Source organism: Diabrotica virgifera, chromosome 6 (assembly GCF_917563875.1).
Source record: "Diabrotica virgifera virgifera chromosome 6, PGI_DIABVI_V3a".
In the NCBI taxonomy this organism is placed as follows: domain Eukaryota; kingdom Metazoa; phylum Arthropoda; class Insecta; order Coleoptera; family Chrysomelidae; genus Diabrotica; species Diabrotica virgifera.
Window position 1 is genome coordinate 162,840,778 of NC_065448.1, and position 17,070 is coordinate 162,857,847.

The window sequence follows — 17,070 nt, forward strand, 5'->3', positions numbered from 1 at the left end:
ACGAAAGTTATTGACAATGTCGATAACTGGAATGTACCAAGGAGAAGTGGTCTTGATATCTGGATTTTTTCATATCCGGATTGGTCTGTCGCCAGATTGATCCGGATATGGCACGTTCTACTGTATATTAAGTTGGGTGGTATCCCGTTAAATATTCTGTGTATATATTAAATTGGGTGGTATCCCGTTAATAAATAAATAAATAAATCTTTCGTTCTTTTTTCCGTTTTAAATTGCTCATAACTTGAAAACAGTTCTTCTTCATTTTTCTGAGGACCTCCTCATTTGTGACCAGGTCAGTCCACGGAATTTTAAGAATTCTCCGATATAGCGACATCTCACTCAGATGCTTCCAATTCTAGGATACTGTATAAATACGAACTACTTACTTATGAATTTGCCAAGGGCTATTGAGGTCAGCTACATATACATTGGAACTCCAATATAATGAATTACATTCCTCAATATTGCTTTCCGTACTAAAAGCAATAACATTGGTGCTTGAAACTGAGCAAAGAATGGATTTTTCCAATCTAAAACAAAAAAATTGTATGCAAAAAATAACATTTTATTTCTGTAAACTTACTTATTGAAAATATTTTGTTTATATGGATTAAGTGATCTACTAGGTTTCTTGCTAATTGTAAAAATATGATCCATTTTTGTTATTCAAATATGCCAAACTTTAGTTTCTCATAATTTTATTTACTAATAAAAATTTGAGGTTATGTGTTAATAAGGCAAAGGCAACCTCTCTTTCCTTGTCTAATGTGACTTTTGACTTGACGTTGACATGGTGACAAATGTTTATTGCCATATTTCTGATATTTCCGTTTTAAGTCTTCTTTGTGGGCAATGTTAATTTGAATTTCAAATAAATCTCCATTATAAAAACGTAGTATTTTCTTAAAATTCGATAAATCTTATTGTATTCTTTTATTACGTTGAATATCCGTTCATAATAAATCCATAATGAAAAATTATTTTCTGCTTCTATTTTAATACCAATGTTGAATTTGGCAACGGGGCGTTGTTTAACAGTTTTCGGTAGGGTGCGTTCGGACGATCACAGCGGCTGGACAGCTGAGCCAGCAGTAGCTGTCAGACGTCACCGCTGGAAGCCAGCCGCTGAGAGCTTTCCCTATCACGGCTGGATACAACCACTCAGCCGATTTCTGCTGAATGCCAGCCGCTATGGTCGTCCGAACGCACTGTTTTCATTCAAATCAAAAACTTTTGACATTATTGACATTGACATTTAACTGACATTTTTTAAGTTTAAAATGGATTATTTTCTTTTTATTACCAAATTTTAAATTTACTGGAATTGAAGAATGCTAGTTCTTTATTTCTAACATTCAGTTGTAATTTGATGGTTATCCTTCAGAAATCCTTCTGTGGCTTTTTTCTTTTATTCCAAAACAAATAAGAAATACATAAACTGGTTGGTTAGATGATTTTGCCGTTAAGTTTCAAATTCAAGTTGTACCAGTACCTATATATTTTTTATACATAGTATAAGCTAAAGTGGTAAGTTAGTAGTTACATGATTTGTTTAAATATTAATCAGATAATTTTAGGAACAATGGATGAATCGGCCTTTAAGCCAGCAGTTTTTTCAACTGTCAGCAAAAAAAAGATACCCAGAAAGTTAATGGAAAGTAACACGTTTGAGGAAGGAAATTCGATATTTTCAGTAAATAATACTCAACTATCCGAGAAAAGTCATTCAGAGATAAACCACCAGTTAGAAGAACAAAGAAGTTTAGCAAAACAGTCTCTTCAAAGAGCAAACAAAGTCGCAGGTATACCTTCCAAATACTTTCGTGCTAACTTCAGTAAATCAGAAACGACAACTAATGTTTTTAATGAAAGTACTGTTAGTGAGAGTGATTTACTTCAAACGCCAAGGAATGCTTCTACGCCCAGAAATTCCATAGCAGATAATTTTGAACAACTTTCTCTTAAGGTAACCGATGCCAACTTTAGCATAGATAATGTTGTGGATGATATTATGAAGATGGTGAAAAATAGTGATGAACAGAAAAGTAGCATGTTCAGACCAGGAGAAGAAGCAGCCAGCATGTTGTTAGCTGATGAGTTGTCATGGCGTAGAAAGAATGAGGTACCTTTTCAAGATGAATTTTCTGAAAGGGGGTCTGTAGGCGAATTTTTTCGTAAGAAAAGTGAGACGTTATCAAACTTCTTACCAGGTGCTAGTCCTGATACAACAAGAGAACCAGTTCCATTAATTGAACCTGAAGATAGTATTGTAGAGCATGACCCTTGTGATGAGCATAAAAAGAGTTTGAGTATTTCTCTAATACAGAAGATGTTGTCAGATTCAAATCTAACTCCTAAAACAGCCTGTGATAATATTTTTAAGTTTGGTGAGAAGGTGAGTTTTGTTCCAATTGAAAATAAATCATATTCTTTGCCTGGTAGTAGGAATTTGTCATATACGAGCGATCATTCTGAAAATGATGCTATAAAGCACATCCATAATAAAGAAAATATAGATTCTCTTAATGTAAAGACCCCATCAACACAGTTATTAATTTCACCTACCAGATCATCTTCTAGGACCTCAGGAACTTTCTCAAGAGCTTCAAGCTCTCTATCTTCATTGCAGAACGGAAAATTACCTATTGAAACTACTAAATGTGAGTTAGTTTGGGGTTGTGTTAAGGTAGGAAAATCGGTTACTCAGGAATTTGGAATAAGAAACAGATCTTCCAAAAGATTGGGCATCCAATTATCTTTATCTAGCCAAGAATTTAAAATTAGAAAAGATAATAGAAGTGATAGTGAGCCTTGCAGTGTACTTAAACTTTTGCTTCATCCTCATGAAACTAGGTCTATTATAATCTCGTTTATTCCAACAAAAAAAGGGGCAGCTATAGATGAATTGCTTTTTACTTCTTTGGATCCAAATTTAACACAGAGCAGAAAGCAGTGCATGCGTCTATTTGGTTATGGAGGTTCATTTAAAATAGATTTTTCTAATGTAACTAGAGATACCACAGGCAAATTTTGGTTGTCTCTTGGTAAGTTAGATGATCGAGTTTCAATATCATCAACTTTTAAAGTTAAAAATAAAGGAGATACACCAATTTTTGTTTATATTTCGATTCAGTCTTTAGATTCTTGTAAACTTAGTGTTGCACCAAATTTCTTTGTAGTGATGCCTCAGACACACAAGGAAATAGTTGTACGGTATAGACCTTCAACTGAAGATTATAACTTCTTACATAAATCTGTTCTTAATCAGTTGGTACTGGATTTGGGTGTCCTTAATGTTGTAGTTGGAACGGAAGTTGACAGAGGTAGAATTAGAAAAGTTTATGAAAAATGTGTTGAAACAGGTTTTCAGATAGACCAACTGACCAATATTATTAAAGAAAAAGTGGATAATGAAGCAATGCCAACAGATTTAATAAAATTTGGAGAATCTCCTATCTATTTGAAGGAACTTTTAAAGTTACTAAATCGTTATCAAATTGTTTTAACTCTAGAAAGGGATCCAGAGCAGACTATTTTTCAACACTTTTCAGATGATTCAGGATTGTATCAGTCACTCTATCAAGATAAGACTGTAGTATGTAATAAAACTGGTGGATTAAGCTGTTGCCATGTTGCCCCAGCTATTATTTTATTAACACTTCCATACAAATACAAAGATAGTATATTTATAAAGTCTGATTCTGATCATAAACTGAATTTTAAAGTGAGTGCTCAAGATGAATTAGAAGTGAAACCTAAAGATGGAAGTATAGAACCTCACAGTACCACTATTTTATCTGTAAAATATCAAACGTCATCACCAGTAGATAAAAAAACTTTGCTAATTTTAATCGACATTGAAAATGAAGTCTTTGAAGTTGTTGTTAATGTGGACTGTTTAGGTCAAGTCAAGCAAAAAAATAAATCGTTTCTTAAATGTGTATAGACTGAAGAATACCATAAGTGTTTTATTGGTTCGTAATATATAATTTTATTATTTTTTATAAGACAATTTTGCTAAATTTTATACTCCAAATTAGTAAAATTGTTAGAAACACTGTGTTTTGTTAATGTTTACAGCACTTGTATTGTATTTATGTATTTTCTGTTTTATACACTTGACGAAGATGTTAAATTGCGTATTTTATAAACTTTATATTCGAAATAAAACTAGTGTCTGTAAAGGTAAAAATAAATGAGTTATATATTTCGATGTCATAAATATTTAATATACTTTTTTTATATAATAATAGTTTCATTTTTATCAGAAGAACAATTTTCAAATTCCTTTTCTTGATCTGTAGGTAGTTGGAAGACAGTTTTGACAATTACCAACAGGGCAAGCTCCGCAGGCTGCATTACTGAAAATTACAACTTTTTGACAGCTGCATGTTATACCACATCCTAAGTCATTATAAGTGGCTGGACAATCCATTGTGGATCTTGACCTGCTCGCAAAGTAGTCGCCACTCCTGTCGATTCCTGGCAACTTATCACCATCTTCTGACCCTTACAACCTGTAGGCATTCTTCTACGATATACATCTTTAAGTGCAATTATTGCAAAATATTACAAGCAGTTCTTCTGGTGCAGACTTATTTAGCTTTTTTACTGATTTCAAGGAACCTTCGCCATTTGTTCACCCCCAATCAGTAGGACAAATAATATTTTTGTTCCCAAGCTAAATTTGAGTTTGTACATGAAATTGATTGAGAGCATCAATGATGGAACAAGTGATTATATAGTTTAACCTCAGCATTTTTAGTAGTAGCTTCAATAAAAGCAACTAATTCAGAAGCATATTGCAAATGAGAGGAAGGGTCATGGTTATTATACTTTAAAATAATCCTGTAGGTGCCTACAGGGCCGTAACTACCATTGGGGCAACCGGGATCCCCGGCCAAAGGGGAGCCCCCGTTTGGTTGGCTGTGCATAGATTTAACGAGGCCAAACAAACTTTTCAAAGTACTTTCAGTCAAGTTCTACTTCGAGTTGTCCGATTATAAATAATAAGTTCACGGCTTATTAATTCTAACAACTTCAATTATTGATTTTAAGGGGATGGGTACGAACTTTCGGCTTCAATGCTATTTAAATGGGATTCATTTTTTTCGAATCCTGGGAAAACTAATAAGTATTTTTAAAGAATTTAAACGCATAATGAAAGATTACGTTATTACCGAGGGCCGAAAGTCCCTGAAAACTTCTATAATGTTTATTGTAATAAGTTACAGGGTTGAAAAACTAAGAGAAAATTTAGTGTGATTTTTAATTTTAAATATCTCATTCAAAAGAAATTTTTTGTTCATTCTAAGGGACTTTCGGCCCTCGGTAATAAAGTAATATTTTATTCTGCGTTTAAATTTTTCAAAAATACTTATCTTCTCAGGATTCGAAAAAAATGATTACATTTAAAATACATTTAAAAATTTGACAGGCGTCAAAATGTTCCTTTCCTTTTAACCTGCTTCACCTTCACGATTATAATAATTTTTCCCTCAAAATCTCTCCATGAAGTCACCTCATTTTCTTTGCTTTCAAAGCACAAAGCAGCTCCGTCTTTTAGATGGCTTCTTATAATTTGCAGTTTTCGAAGTTCTGCAAATATGTTGGAATTTGTTTTTTAAGATTTTAATAGAAGGTACCGGATGTCGTTTTCTAATATCCTTGCCAAATTGGATTCTGCTCTCATTAGAATTGTATACAATTACTTCCCGACAGTCTCCTCCTTTTTGACATTCTCCTATCTCCTTAAATTTTTCTTCCACTTTTTCCATATCGAATTTTAACGCGTTCTCCAATTTTTCTTCCACCTTTTCAATTTTATGTATACTACCTCCTCATCAATCTGGTTTATCTCTTCCTGCATTTTCTGTAAATATACCTTCATATCTTCCTATTTTTTTAACTACCAACGAACTAGTTTACCTCTTCCTGCATTTTCTGTAAATATACCTTCATCATATTTTCCTATTTTTTTAACTACCAACGAACAGTATCGTTCGTTGGGAGGCGGGAGGCAGGGCCGCGCCGTCCATAAGGGCGAAGGGGGGCGGTGCCCCCCGGCGCCGTATTGAAAAGGCGCCGGTAGGTGCTGAAAAATTTTTTTTGGCAATACCGAAATTACCAGACTTTTTTTTTATTACCAGAAACAATAAACAAAAGTAATGACATCGACTAAGGACAAGAAGGATTTTACCCACTGGTGAAATTAAACCAGAAATATTAACAATATTTTATTGTAAAATTGAAAACTTCCCAATCGTAGGTAAATAAAAATAGCAGCTAATATTACTTAGGTCCCATAAGTGTACGAAACCTTATTTATCTCATTAATCTGAACTATAATATGTTTGTTCTGTAATAGTGTAATCGTCGTTTTTTGTAAATAACGAAAAAGTGGTTCAAGCACTTCAAGAATGAAGAAAGGAGAAGCAGTTATAAAAAATGATATTTCTGGGGAAGTGTGGGGAGCATTACGAGAGACCTATAGACAGTATATTAGTACCTGTTTACAAAAACATGGAAGATACAACAATAACAATGTACAAACTACAGGGCCATAGAACTACTTAGTCACACCATGAAAATATGGGAGAGAGTAGTTGATAGACGGATACGTTCAGAAACCGAAATATGCGATAATCAATTTGAGTTTATGTAGGGCAGATCTATAACAGATGCAATTTTCATTATAAGGCAGCTGATGGAAAAATACAGGAGTAAAGAAACAAACGCTTATATGCTAAATCTTGAGAAAGCATATGATGATAGAATTTATCGAAAGATTCTGTGGTGGGCACTCAATAACAAAGGAGTTCCGGATGAATATGTAAATATTGTGAGGGATATGTATGAGGGAGCAACAACTAGTGTTAGGGCAGGTAAGGAAGGGACTGATAAATTTCATGTGAAAGTAGGATTTCACGTGTACCAAGACTCAGTGCTTAGTCTTTATTTGTTCTTATTAGTTTTGGATCAGATAACAGCGAAGCTACAGGGTAAAATTCCCTGGTTCTCAATGAATGCTGTTGATGTTGTGTTAGTATGAAATGGTAAAAGCAACTTATAACAAAAACTGGAACAAGGGAGACAAGCTAGAAAAGAGCTTAAAACTTTTTAAATAGTAATAGTACTACCTACTATCGGTATTATAGAGTAATGGGGAAATATATGGAGATGCATGTAGTGGAATTAGAGTGGGATGGATAGATGGATGAAGTGGAATGAAGCGAGTGGTTTGTTGCGTGACAGAAAAATTCCAATGAAGCTGAAGGGAAGATTCTATAAAACAGCTATAAGGCCAGCTATGATGTACGGAACTGAATGTTGGACACTTAAAAAGAAAGAAGAACAATGAGTGCATGTTGCTGTTGCGAAAATAGGAATGCTTAGATGGATGACTGGAGTGACAAAGAAGGATAAGATTGGGAATGAGTATATTAGAGGAAGTCTAAGGGTGACACCAATAGATGCCAAAATGAGAGAGCATATGTTAAGATAGTTTGGTCGTGTTCAACGTCGAGACGTCAGTCACCCAATACGAAGAATTCTTGAACTGCAGGTTCCTGGAAGGAGTAAGAGAGAAACACCAAAGAAGACCTGGGGTGAGACGCTTAGGCAGGACGTGTCGGTAAAGGGGATTAATATCTATATGATCCAAGACAGAAACTTATGGAGAAATGCAATAATTACTGAAGCTGACCCCGCATAGAGGTAAAGACAAGAATAACGATGAAACAAATAATTTGTAGGTTTTCGCTTTGTGCATGACTGACGCGGCACCTAGCGCCTTCATCTGACGTTTTTGGATCTCACAATTTGACATTAAGCATATGATAAATAGGTAACAGTTATATACCATTTTTGACAAAAATTTTTATACAAACAATGACAATGACATTACAAAGATAGCTCCAATATTGTCATATTTCGCCACTATTCACGTTGGCATCGTTTCAAGGTACCCCACCATAGTCACGCACGGAGCGAATACGGTATACCGATTCACTAAGTTGCAAAAAACTACTTACAAATAGAGGAGGAAAGGGGCGCCTAAAATTTCTTGCCCCGGGGCGCTTTAAAGCCTAGGCGCGGCCCTGGCGGGAGGCATTGTACTCCTCATACCAATCTGAAAGATGTTCCTCGAAAGTTATTCTAAAACGTCTCAATCCAACACGCTGCGCTGGAAGATTCGATGCAGTCAATGCATTGAAACAGAGATTTTGCGATGTTTTGAAGTGCCTTTCAAGTCCAGTTCTGACAACTAACAAAAGAAATTAAAGAGACGAAGCAGCACAACTGAAAAAGGAACTAGAATCATTCAAATTTGTTTTGTTACTAAATAGTTACTCCATACATTTTTTAAGCCATACCTTGCATTTGTTAGAGAAGTCAATTTTATTTCTTTAATGTGTAGGGGATCAGTAGAAGCTTAAGTTCAAGTTTTTGGGGTCGCCACCCTTGTCCCCCGGCCGCCATCTTGGAAATGCAAAGGGGTTTCGCGCTATATCTCGTAAACTACTAACCCTACAGACATAGGCGTAACCAGGGGTGGTTTTGGGGGTTATAACCCCCCCCCCCATTGGGATCGACTTTGAGCTCTATAAGCTTAACACCATACCCCTCAGAGACCTTCCAGTAGTTGTAACCCCCCCTCTTTCCAGTAGTTGTAACCCCCCTTAGGATCATTCTGGTTACGCCTATGCCTACAGAAAATCTAATTAAACATAAAATGTAGCAAATTAAATTTTCTACAATTTTGTTTCTATTACTTTTTATCGTCAAGTGACATACAAAAAAGATATAAACCAAAATATGTAAAAATTTTTTAACAAGTTTCCTTTTGGAGGATATAACTTTTTTCAGTTCATTTTAAAATAACATAACACTATAGGCGTCTATTGGCTCCGTGCGTCTCCCCTCTACTTACAGTCACGTGACACGCTGTCAGATTTTGTAAGGACGTTTTAACATTGAGTCTTATGGGATTATTTTGTTAAACTTGAATATTTTATTTTGTAGTGATAATTACCGAAAAAAATTGTTAGAATTCATTAGTTATTAATTTATACTGTAATTTATAGTGCAACAAAAATATTTTCTTTTGCGTTAATAAAGATTTATTGACATAAACTGCGATAGTGAGGTTATGTATACAAAATCGAACTGATAATCAATATTGGAAAGTGAAGAATTTATATCAGATTAAGTGCGTTTTTATTTTCTGTTTATATTAATACATAATATCACTAGCGTGACACGGCATTTTTTTTAAATGTCTCATTTAAACATACACAAAGCGTCCTTATAAAATTTCAAAAAACCGCCACCATGAGCAGGTCGGTCGATTTTGCTTTGACACTTTGTTAACGCTCGGGGCGAATAGGCTCTGAGCTTCGCTGGTGGCGCTCCTGGCGGATTACTAATTCAACTTTCACTGGTAATTTTTAAATTTATTATTTAATTGTTATTGCTTAATATTTACAACGCAAAAAATTAATTAAATTGTACTCGATTTTTTTAAGATTTTGCTAATCATTTTGACGTTCTATTGATAAAATATGAATTTCTTACTTCAGATACTTTCACAATTATCGTGTAGATGGCGCTAAGATTACCGTTTATTTCAATCAACGATATTACGGAACATTAAAAAAAACTTAAATTCAGTATTTAAAACGTAAGTATATTTAAGGTAAAAATATATACCACAGCTTTGACCAACTAATATTTTTTATAATTAATGTTTTTACTTTTAATTTTAAATTAATCACTTTGACATTTATGTCAAATTTCCGGTAAACGTTTCCAGACTTGCCACTACTGGCGCTCGTGAATTTGTAAATATCCCCTCTACGTACGAGCTCACAGCGTAGAGCAATTTTGTAGAGGGTTTGTCAGCGAAGAATTTCCACTATAAAGTTGTTTAATTATATTTATTTATATAGGTTTTACAGCGCTCCAAACTTGACCAGATTCCAGAATGCTCATAGGGATACAATAAAAACAAAAGTTAGGCTTACTTTTCTATCGATATATATTTTTTATTCATACAATTTATTATGATTTTAATATTCCTATGCTATTATTACTCTGTTTTTGACCTTTCTCCCCACTATAAAACTTATAACCCTAAGCATATATAGAAAAGGCCCAAGAAGTTGTTTGTGGACAAATTCGCCGGTTCAGAAGAAGAATGACGCAACCGCAAAATGCAAAATTCTTAAGAAGAGCAAAAAAAACGATTTTTGATATCAAAATCATAAAGTGTGATCAAAATTAGCCATTCACCACACCGTGATCAGGATATCGAGATTTAAGCATTTTTTGGGGTGTGCCGATTTTCTATGAAGTAACATAACTTTGTTCCTATTGTATATTTTGACTTAAAATTTTCCAAAAAAACTACTTCACGAAATATATTTTATTCTTGTGTTGGTTAAAATTATAAACTAAAATGTTTGTCACTCAACTTTTTTAAGTAAACATGAAACTAACGAAATATGGTGACAAAATGGTTAAAAATTAACAACTCCTTTTTTAATGTGTCTAAACATTTTTGACAAATTTCATTGTTATCTACATAGGTACTTCAGAGATGACACAGTAAATTTTTAAAAGAAAATATTTACAGCGACCAAAGATACAGCGAGGTAAATTTGAAAAATCATTAAAATTTATTTTTGGATTTTTTGTATAAAATTTGATTTTTGAACGTGTTCCACCACCTCTAGATAAAAATAAACTTCATATTCGGATTCAGCGACCTCGAAAACATAAAAATAGACCAAAATTGGTCATTCACCTTAAATTTGATTTTCGTGGTCGGCATAACGGTTGATGCCGCTCGCCTGATATATGGATAGAAAAATATTATTTTTATTGTATTCCTATGAGAATTCGAGAATCTGGTTAAGTTTGGAGCGCTGTAAAACCTAGATAATAAATAAAATTAAACAATTTTATAGTGAAAATTGTTCATTGAAAAATCCTCTACAAAATCGCTATGTTATTTTATTGGGAATTGAACAGAAAAAAAGTTATAACCTCCAAAAGGAAACTTCTTACAAAATTTTCTCTTATTTTTGTTTATAACTTTTTTGTTGGTCACTTGACGATAAAAAGTAATAGATATAAAATTGTAGAAAATTTAATTTGCTACATTTTATGTGTCATTAAATTTTCTGTAGGATTAATGGAGTCACTAAAGGTGGATATGAGCTATTACCTCCGATTTCGTTGAACCTCCTTCGATTTGCATGAAAATTGGTGAGTGGTTAGAGGATATCTTAAGGAACAAAGGTGACATGGTGCCAACTTGCGCTTTTACCCTGGGGGTAGATGCCACCCCTTCTCAGGGGTGAAAATTATTTTATTAAAAATAACCCCATAATTCCATAGAGGGACAAATTTCAAGCAAAATTTGATATATAAAGTTATTAAAATAAATCAAAACTTTTTGAGTTATTAAAGATCAAAGATTTTAATTTTTCTTGAGAAAAATGCATGTTTTTAACCAATTTTTCATCAATAACTCAAAAAGTGTAAGTTTTTATAAAAAAGTTATGATTATCACAATTGAAGCTAATAAAAAATGAAATAAATCCCTAAATTAGAAAAACCTTTTAGTGGTAACTAAAAGTGAGTTATAGGTAATTGAATGTATATTTTTTTCAGCGAGTAAAAAAGTCGAAGTATTCAAGCTGAAATAACGGGAAATTAATGATAAACTTTTTAAACATTTGTCAAAGTACTTAAAAATATCTATCAAATGAGCCCCCGAACATGTTGATAGCGTTAAAATTTATGCTCCGAATTTTATTCAAAATTTATCTTTTAAAAATTTTTCCAAAAAATGTTATTGTTTTTTTTAATAACTCCGTTTGTGTTTACGATATCACGTTCATCTAAAAATTATTTGAAAGTTAATTCCAACCAAGTGCTATTTAATTACGTTGAACCTAATCTTTTAGACCCCTCAGTTTTTTAAAAATAAAAGGTTAAATGACCCCGGTTGCATGGTTCCCACAGAAAAACTTAAGATCTAAACGTTTCTATCTCGGTTATTTTTTACCCTATAGAAATAGTAAAACAGGTAAAATATTTGGTACAGAAAACAGTAAAATTTGGTTATATTTCATTTTTACGTATATTGAGTATTTTTGGAGTTATTATCAAAAGAATATGACAATTACATTAATTTTTAAAAGTATGATTTTTTTAAATTATACCTTTCTTTCAAAAATATGCATTCTAAACCGGTTAAAATTATCGAAAACATTACTTATGCTAATATAAAGAAGTTCTTGTAAGGATTGCTATAAATTTTAATTTTTGTGGAAATTGCGTATGTTTTATTTTTCACTTTTTCCTAAAATATTCGAAACGGTTCTTTTATTTTCATTAAAACTTGCTTAATTTTGACGCTATTACCTTGTTCTGAAGCTCATTTGATAGGTATGCCGAAGTACTTTGACAAATGTTTAGCAGGAATATTCTACTATACATTGCATCGTTTTCCCGTTATTTAAGCTTGAATATTTGGATTTGAGTACTCGTCGAAAAAAAATACACATTCAATTGCCAATAACTCACTTTGAACTAAAATTAGTTTAGTTCTTTATGTGAGGAATGTATTTAATTTTTTATTATCTTCAATTTCAGTAATAATAACTTTTTTGTAAAAGCTCATAGTTTTTGATTTATACGTGAAAACCGATTTAAAACATGCATTTTTTTACGAAAAAATAAAATTTTTGGTCTTTAATAACTCAAAAAGTGTTGGATTATTTTAATAACTTTATATAACAAATTTTGCTTATAATTTGTTCCTCTATCGACTTATGGTATTATTTTCAATAAAATAATTTTCATCCCCGAGAAGGGGTGGCATCCACCCCCAGCGTAAAAGCGCAAGTTGGCATCATGTCATCTTTGTTCCTTAAGGTATCCTCTAATTACTCACCAATTTTCATGAAAATCGATGGAGGTTCAACGAAATCGGAGGTGAAAACCTTCAATGACTGCACTAGATTGCTAGTTTAATAGATACAGCGCGAAAGCCCTTTGCACCCCTTTTTCCAATACGGCGGCCGGGGGACAAGGGTGGCGACCCCAAAAACTTGAACTTAAGCTTCTACTGAACCCCCTACACATAAAAAAAATAAAATTGATTCCTCTAAGAAATGCAACCCTAAATGTACCTAACATTTCAATGGACTAAGTTGTGCAAAATAAAATCCTTGAAATCCTCAACATAGTCTCGAAAACACTGCAATCAGAATATTTGGACCTTTTAATAACTTACAGTTTACTTGAAGAGAGCCTCTTAAAACTAACTGAAATGAGAGGACAATTTGAAACCTTTGAAGAGGCTTCAAATATGTGTCAACGTTGGGGAATGCCAGTAGGGTTCGTTCCAAAAAGAATGCAGAAGACGAAAGAACATTTCGATGAACTGTGCGAAGATGAAAGACATCAAGAACCCCAGTTATGCTTTACAGTAACAGTGTTTTATTCAATGATCGACACATTATGCCATCAGCTAGAAACTCGCTTTCAAGGAATGAAAGCAGTGTTAGATACGTACCGAATAATGGTTAAACCATGCAAACGAACAAGATCTTCAGAACGAAGCAATCAACTTAAACGTTTTAAAGATGAGAGACTGGTGGGTTTACCCCCCCCCCCCCCTTTCGCTGGGGAGCAGACCCCCGGCAGGGGTTCCCCGATCACGTTTGCCCCGGGGCCCCCAACAAAATTAGTTATTTAGTATACAGTGATGAGCGCGCTAATAACCGGCAAAATAGCGTAAAAGATGGAAAACATATTAAATTGTGAGATAAAAAGAAATAAAACTAGTAGATGTGTTAAAATTAGCGATAGTAACATATACATTGACATTATATTGATTGTTTCCCACATTTAAACGTATCAGAGGAGTATGTCAACTAAAACTGTCACTGTGACACTGGCATTTCTCAAACTCGTCCGATACGTCTAAAAGTGGGAAACAATCAATATAATGTCAATTTTTAAGTTACTATCGCTAAATTTAACACCTCTACTAGGTTCATCCCTTTTTATTGCACAACTTAATATGTTTTCCATCTTTTGCGTTATTTTGCCGGTTATTAGTGCGCTCATCACTGTACACAGTATGGTGCAAGTGAAAGGAATAAATTCGTTATTTCGTAAACCGGCGACTTTAAGGAAAAATCCCGAAACAGATCTATTATTATTTTTAAATTATGATATTTTGGCATAATATGTCATACTAGTTACGTCAACGATCTGGACGTGATGACGTAATCGATGATTATTTTAAATGAGAATAGCGATTGTGTGCTAGCTCATTTGAAAGGTAATTCAATTCTCTATTCAGTAATGTAAACATTTACATAATTATTTGTACAGGGTGTCCAAAAATAATATTTTAATTAAATAATTTCACAAAAAATAGAAGAATGTAGGTATGTAAATATAACTCAGAATACATTTTACTGTTGGCCGAAAACAGAAAAAATGTTTAGGGTACATTCCATGTCAAATCACTCAGGCAAAAATATTTGGATCTCCGATTTGTCTGAAAATTGGCATATGGCTTCTGCGGAACGTAAAAATAAGATATTTAAGGTCAAAAAATCTTCTTCTTTTTTTCTCAAAATGTTATTTTATGCGATTTTACAGTGATTTGGTGTTTATTTAAACAAATTTGCATTTTCTGTCGTAAAGTATCAATGAAAAACATAATATTTTAATAGAAAGGACTCAAAAATGTCATTATATGGCATTATAACAAGTTATTTTGAATCAAAACAAGTTTTTGATCAAATCTTATAGTGTAAAAAACGTTAAAATACCGTTTTTTACATTTTCCTCCATTCCCAAAATAGATCATCATCGATTTGGCTGAAAATTTGCCCATAGATAGCCAAAAGATAGGACTTTAAGTGGTTAGAAGGATTTGAATTATATTACAATACCAAAAAAGTTACATGCAGTAATATCAGACTCAAAAGTATAATATTAGTCCAGTCGGGAGTCGGGATAGCATTTGACCTTGAATGCCGAGCTGCCCAAAATTTTATTTTTCTGATCTTTAGGGGAGTCAATAGTAGCCTAAATTTAAAATCACGAATGAATTCCTCCGTTACGTTAGCCGCCATCTTGATTTTAAAGGAGAACCTGTTTTGCTCAATATCTCCGCCATTTTTAACTTTTCGACAAAAATGGTAGGAACTGAAATTGTTCCAAATAAATCGTATTTGCAATTATTACAATTTCTTTTTAACAATTTTGGTCGTGAGGTCGATATTTTCGAGTTAATTGTACTTACAGTAGACGCCTATATTTTTGACTATAATATTGCATGTAACTTTTTTGGTATTATAATATAATTCAAATCCTTCTCACCACTTAAAGTCCTATGTTTTGTCTATCTGTGGGCAAATTTTCAGCCAAATCGATTATGATGTATTTTGGGAATGGCGAAAAATGTAAAAAAACGTATTTTAACGTTTTCTACACTATAAAATTTGATCAAAAGCTTGTTTTAAATCAAAGTAACTTGTTAGAATGCCATATGATGACATTTTTGAGTCCCTTCTATTAAAATGTGTTTTCCATTGATACTTTACGATAGAAAATGCAAATTTGTATAAATAAACACCAAATCACTGTAAAATCGCATAAAATAACATTTTGAGAAAAAAAGAAGAAGATTTTTTGACCTTAAGGGCCGGTACTTTATGTCTCCGTTAACAGCCGGTTAGTTAACCGAGGTTTAATCGGGACAGAAATATATGCAAAACATAGACATAAACGCAATTATACTTATTATTATATTCATAAATAATTATAATAATAATTATAATTGCTTTTATTACAACGCAAGAGGCCCAATGGGGTACTTTTCTGTCCCGATTAAACCCCGGTTAGCTAACCGAGGTTTAACCGGGACATAAAGTACCGGCCCTAAATATCTTATTTTTACGTCCCGCAGAAGCTATATACCAATTTTCAGACAAATCGGAGGTCCAAATTTTTTTTTGCTCCAAAATTGAGTGATTTGATATGGAATGACCCTTAGTTATTTCAGAAAGTTTGAACATTCAATTTAAGCGAAAAGCAGTGTTAATTTGTATAAACATTTTGGTCTGATTTCTGACAGCAGTAAAATGTATTTTCAATTAAAGAAATTACGTAAAAATAAATTATGTAAATGTTTATATCTCTGAATAGAGAATTAAATAGCCTTTCAAATGAGCTAGCACACAACCCCTATTATTATTTAAAAAATCATCCATTACGTCATCATGCCAAGATGGATGACGTCACTTGTATGATATATAGGTATGCCAAAATATCATAATTTAAAAATAAAAATCGACCTATTTCGAGATTTTTCCTTAAAGTCGCCGGTTTACGAAATAATGAATTTATTCCTTTCATTTGCACCATACTGTATATTCTTGTTTTGATCTTGTTAGCGTCTCTCTGGCCTCTTTCCTGGCTGTTTGCAGTCTGTATCTCAGCTCCAAGGGATAATTGTCAAAGTTGTTTAGTGGTTCAATCTCGTTCTGTACATTTGTCGGCAGTCTACAGGTTTTTCTGAATACCTATACCAATTCGAACTGTGCGTGTAATCTGAAAGTACCGAAATGTATGCAAAGCAATAGTATTGTAGGTAGGTACATACCCACATGCTCCAACGTGTCGGGAATTTTGACAGTTGTATTTGAAGATACGCATTTAAATGCTTGTAAGTATTCTCTAAAGCTCCAATTGTCTCGTGGTCATAGGTATGCTGTGGAGTTTAGTTGCTCTATTAGCAGCAATGCGTATGTTTCTTTAAATATTCTTGCCATAAATTCTGTGCCTTGGTCTGTTACAATTATTACCTTCTGGGTACTCCATGTTATGTATGGTCTATCCTATTGTATGGTTGTGAGACATGGACGTTAAAAACCACAATGCTAAACAAAATAGAAGCATTCGAATTGAGGTGCTATCGACGAATCCTAAAGATATCGTGGGTTTCGCACACTTCCAATGAAGATGTTC

The 17,070-nt window shown here is 33.2% G+C and overlaps 2 protein-coding genes across 2 annotated transcripts in view; one reads left to right on the forward strand and one right to left on the reverse strand.

Moving 5' to 3' along the window:
* Positions 1–756, reverse strand: part of LOC114328374 (mediator of RNA polymerase II transcription subunit 16) — a 164,307-nt gene extending 163,551 nt beyond the window's left edge. Inside the window, exons 1-2 of the mRNA XM_050653349.1 lie at positions 587–756; positions 390–533 (exon numbers count right to left, since the gene is read on the reverse strand). Coding sequence (XP_050509306.1) covers positions 390–533; positions 587–660 — 218 coding nt within the window. The 5' untranslated portion in view covers positions 661–756. The remainder of the gene's footprint in view (positions 1–389; positions 534–586) is intronic.
* A 302-nt stretch (positions 757–1,058) lies between these two features.
* Positions 1,059–4,253, forward strand: LOC114328384 (uncharacterized). Its single transcript, XM_028277223.2, has 2 exons — positions 1,059–1,530; positions 1,581–4,253. Exon 2 carries the CDS (start codon positions 1,586–1,588, stop codon positions 3,947–3,949), a length of 2,364 nt encoding a protein of 787 aa, XP_028133024.1. The 5' UTR covers positions 1,059–1,530; positions 1,581–1,585; the 3' UTR covers positions 3,950–4,253.
* Positions 4,254–17,070: the final 12,817 nt, after the last annotated feature.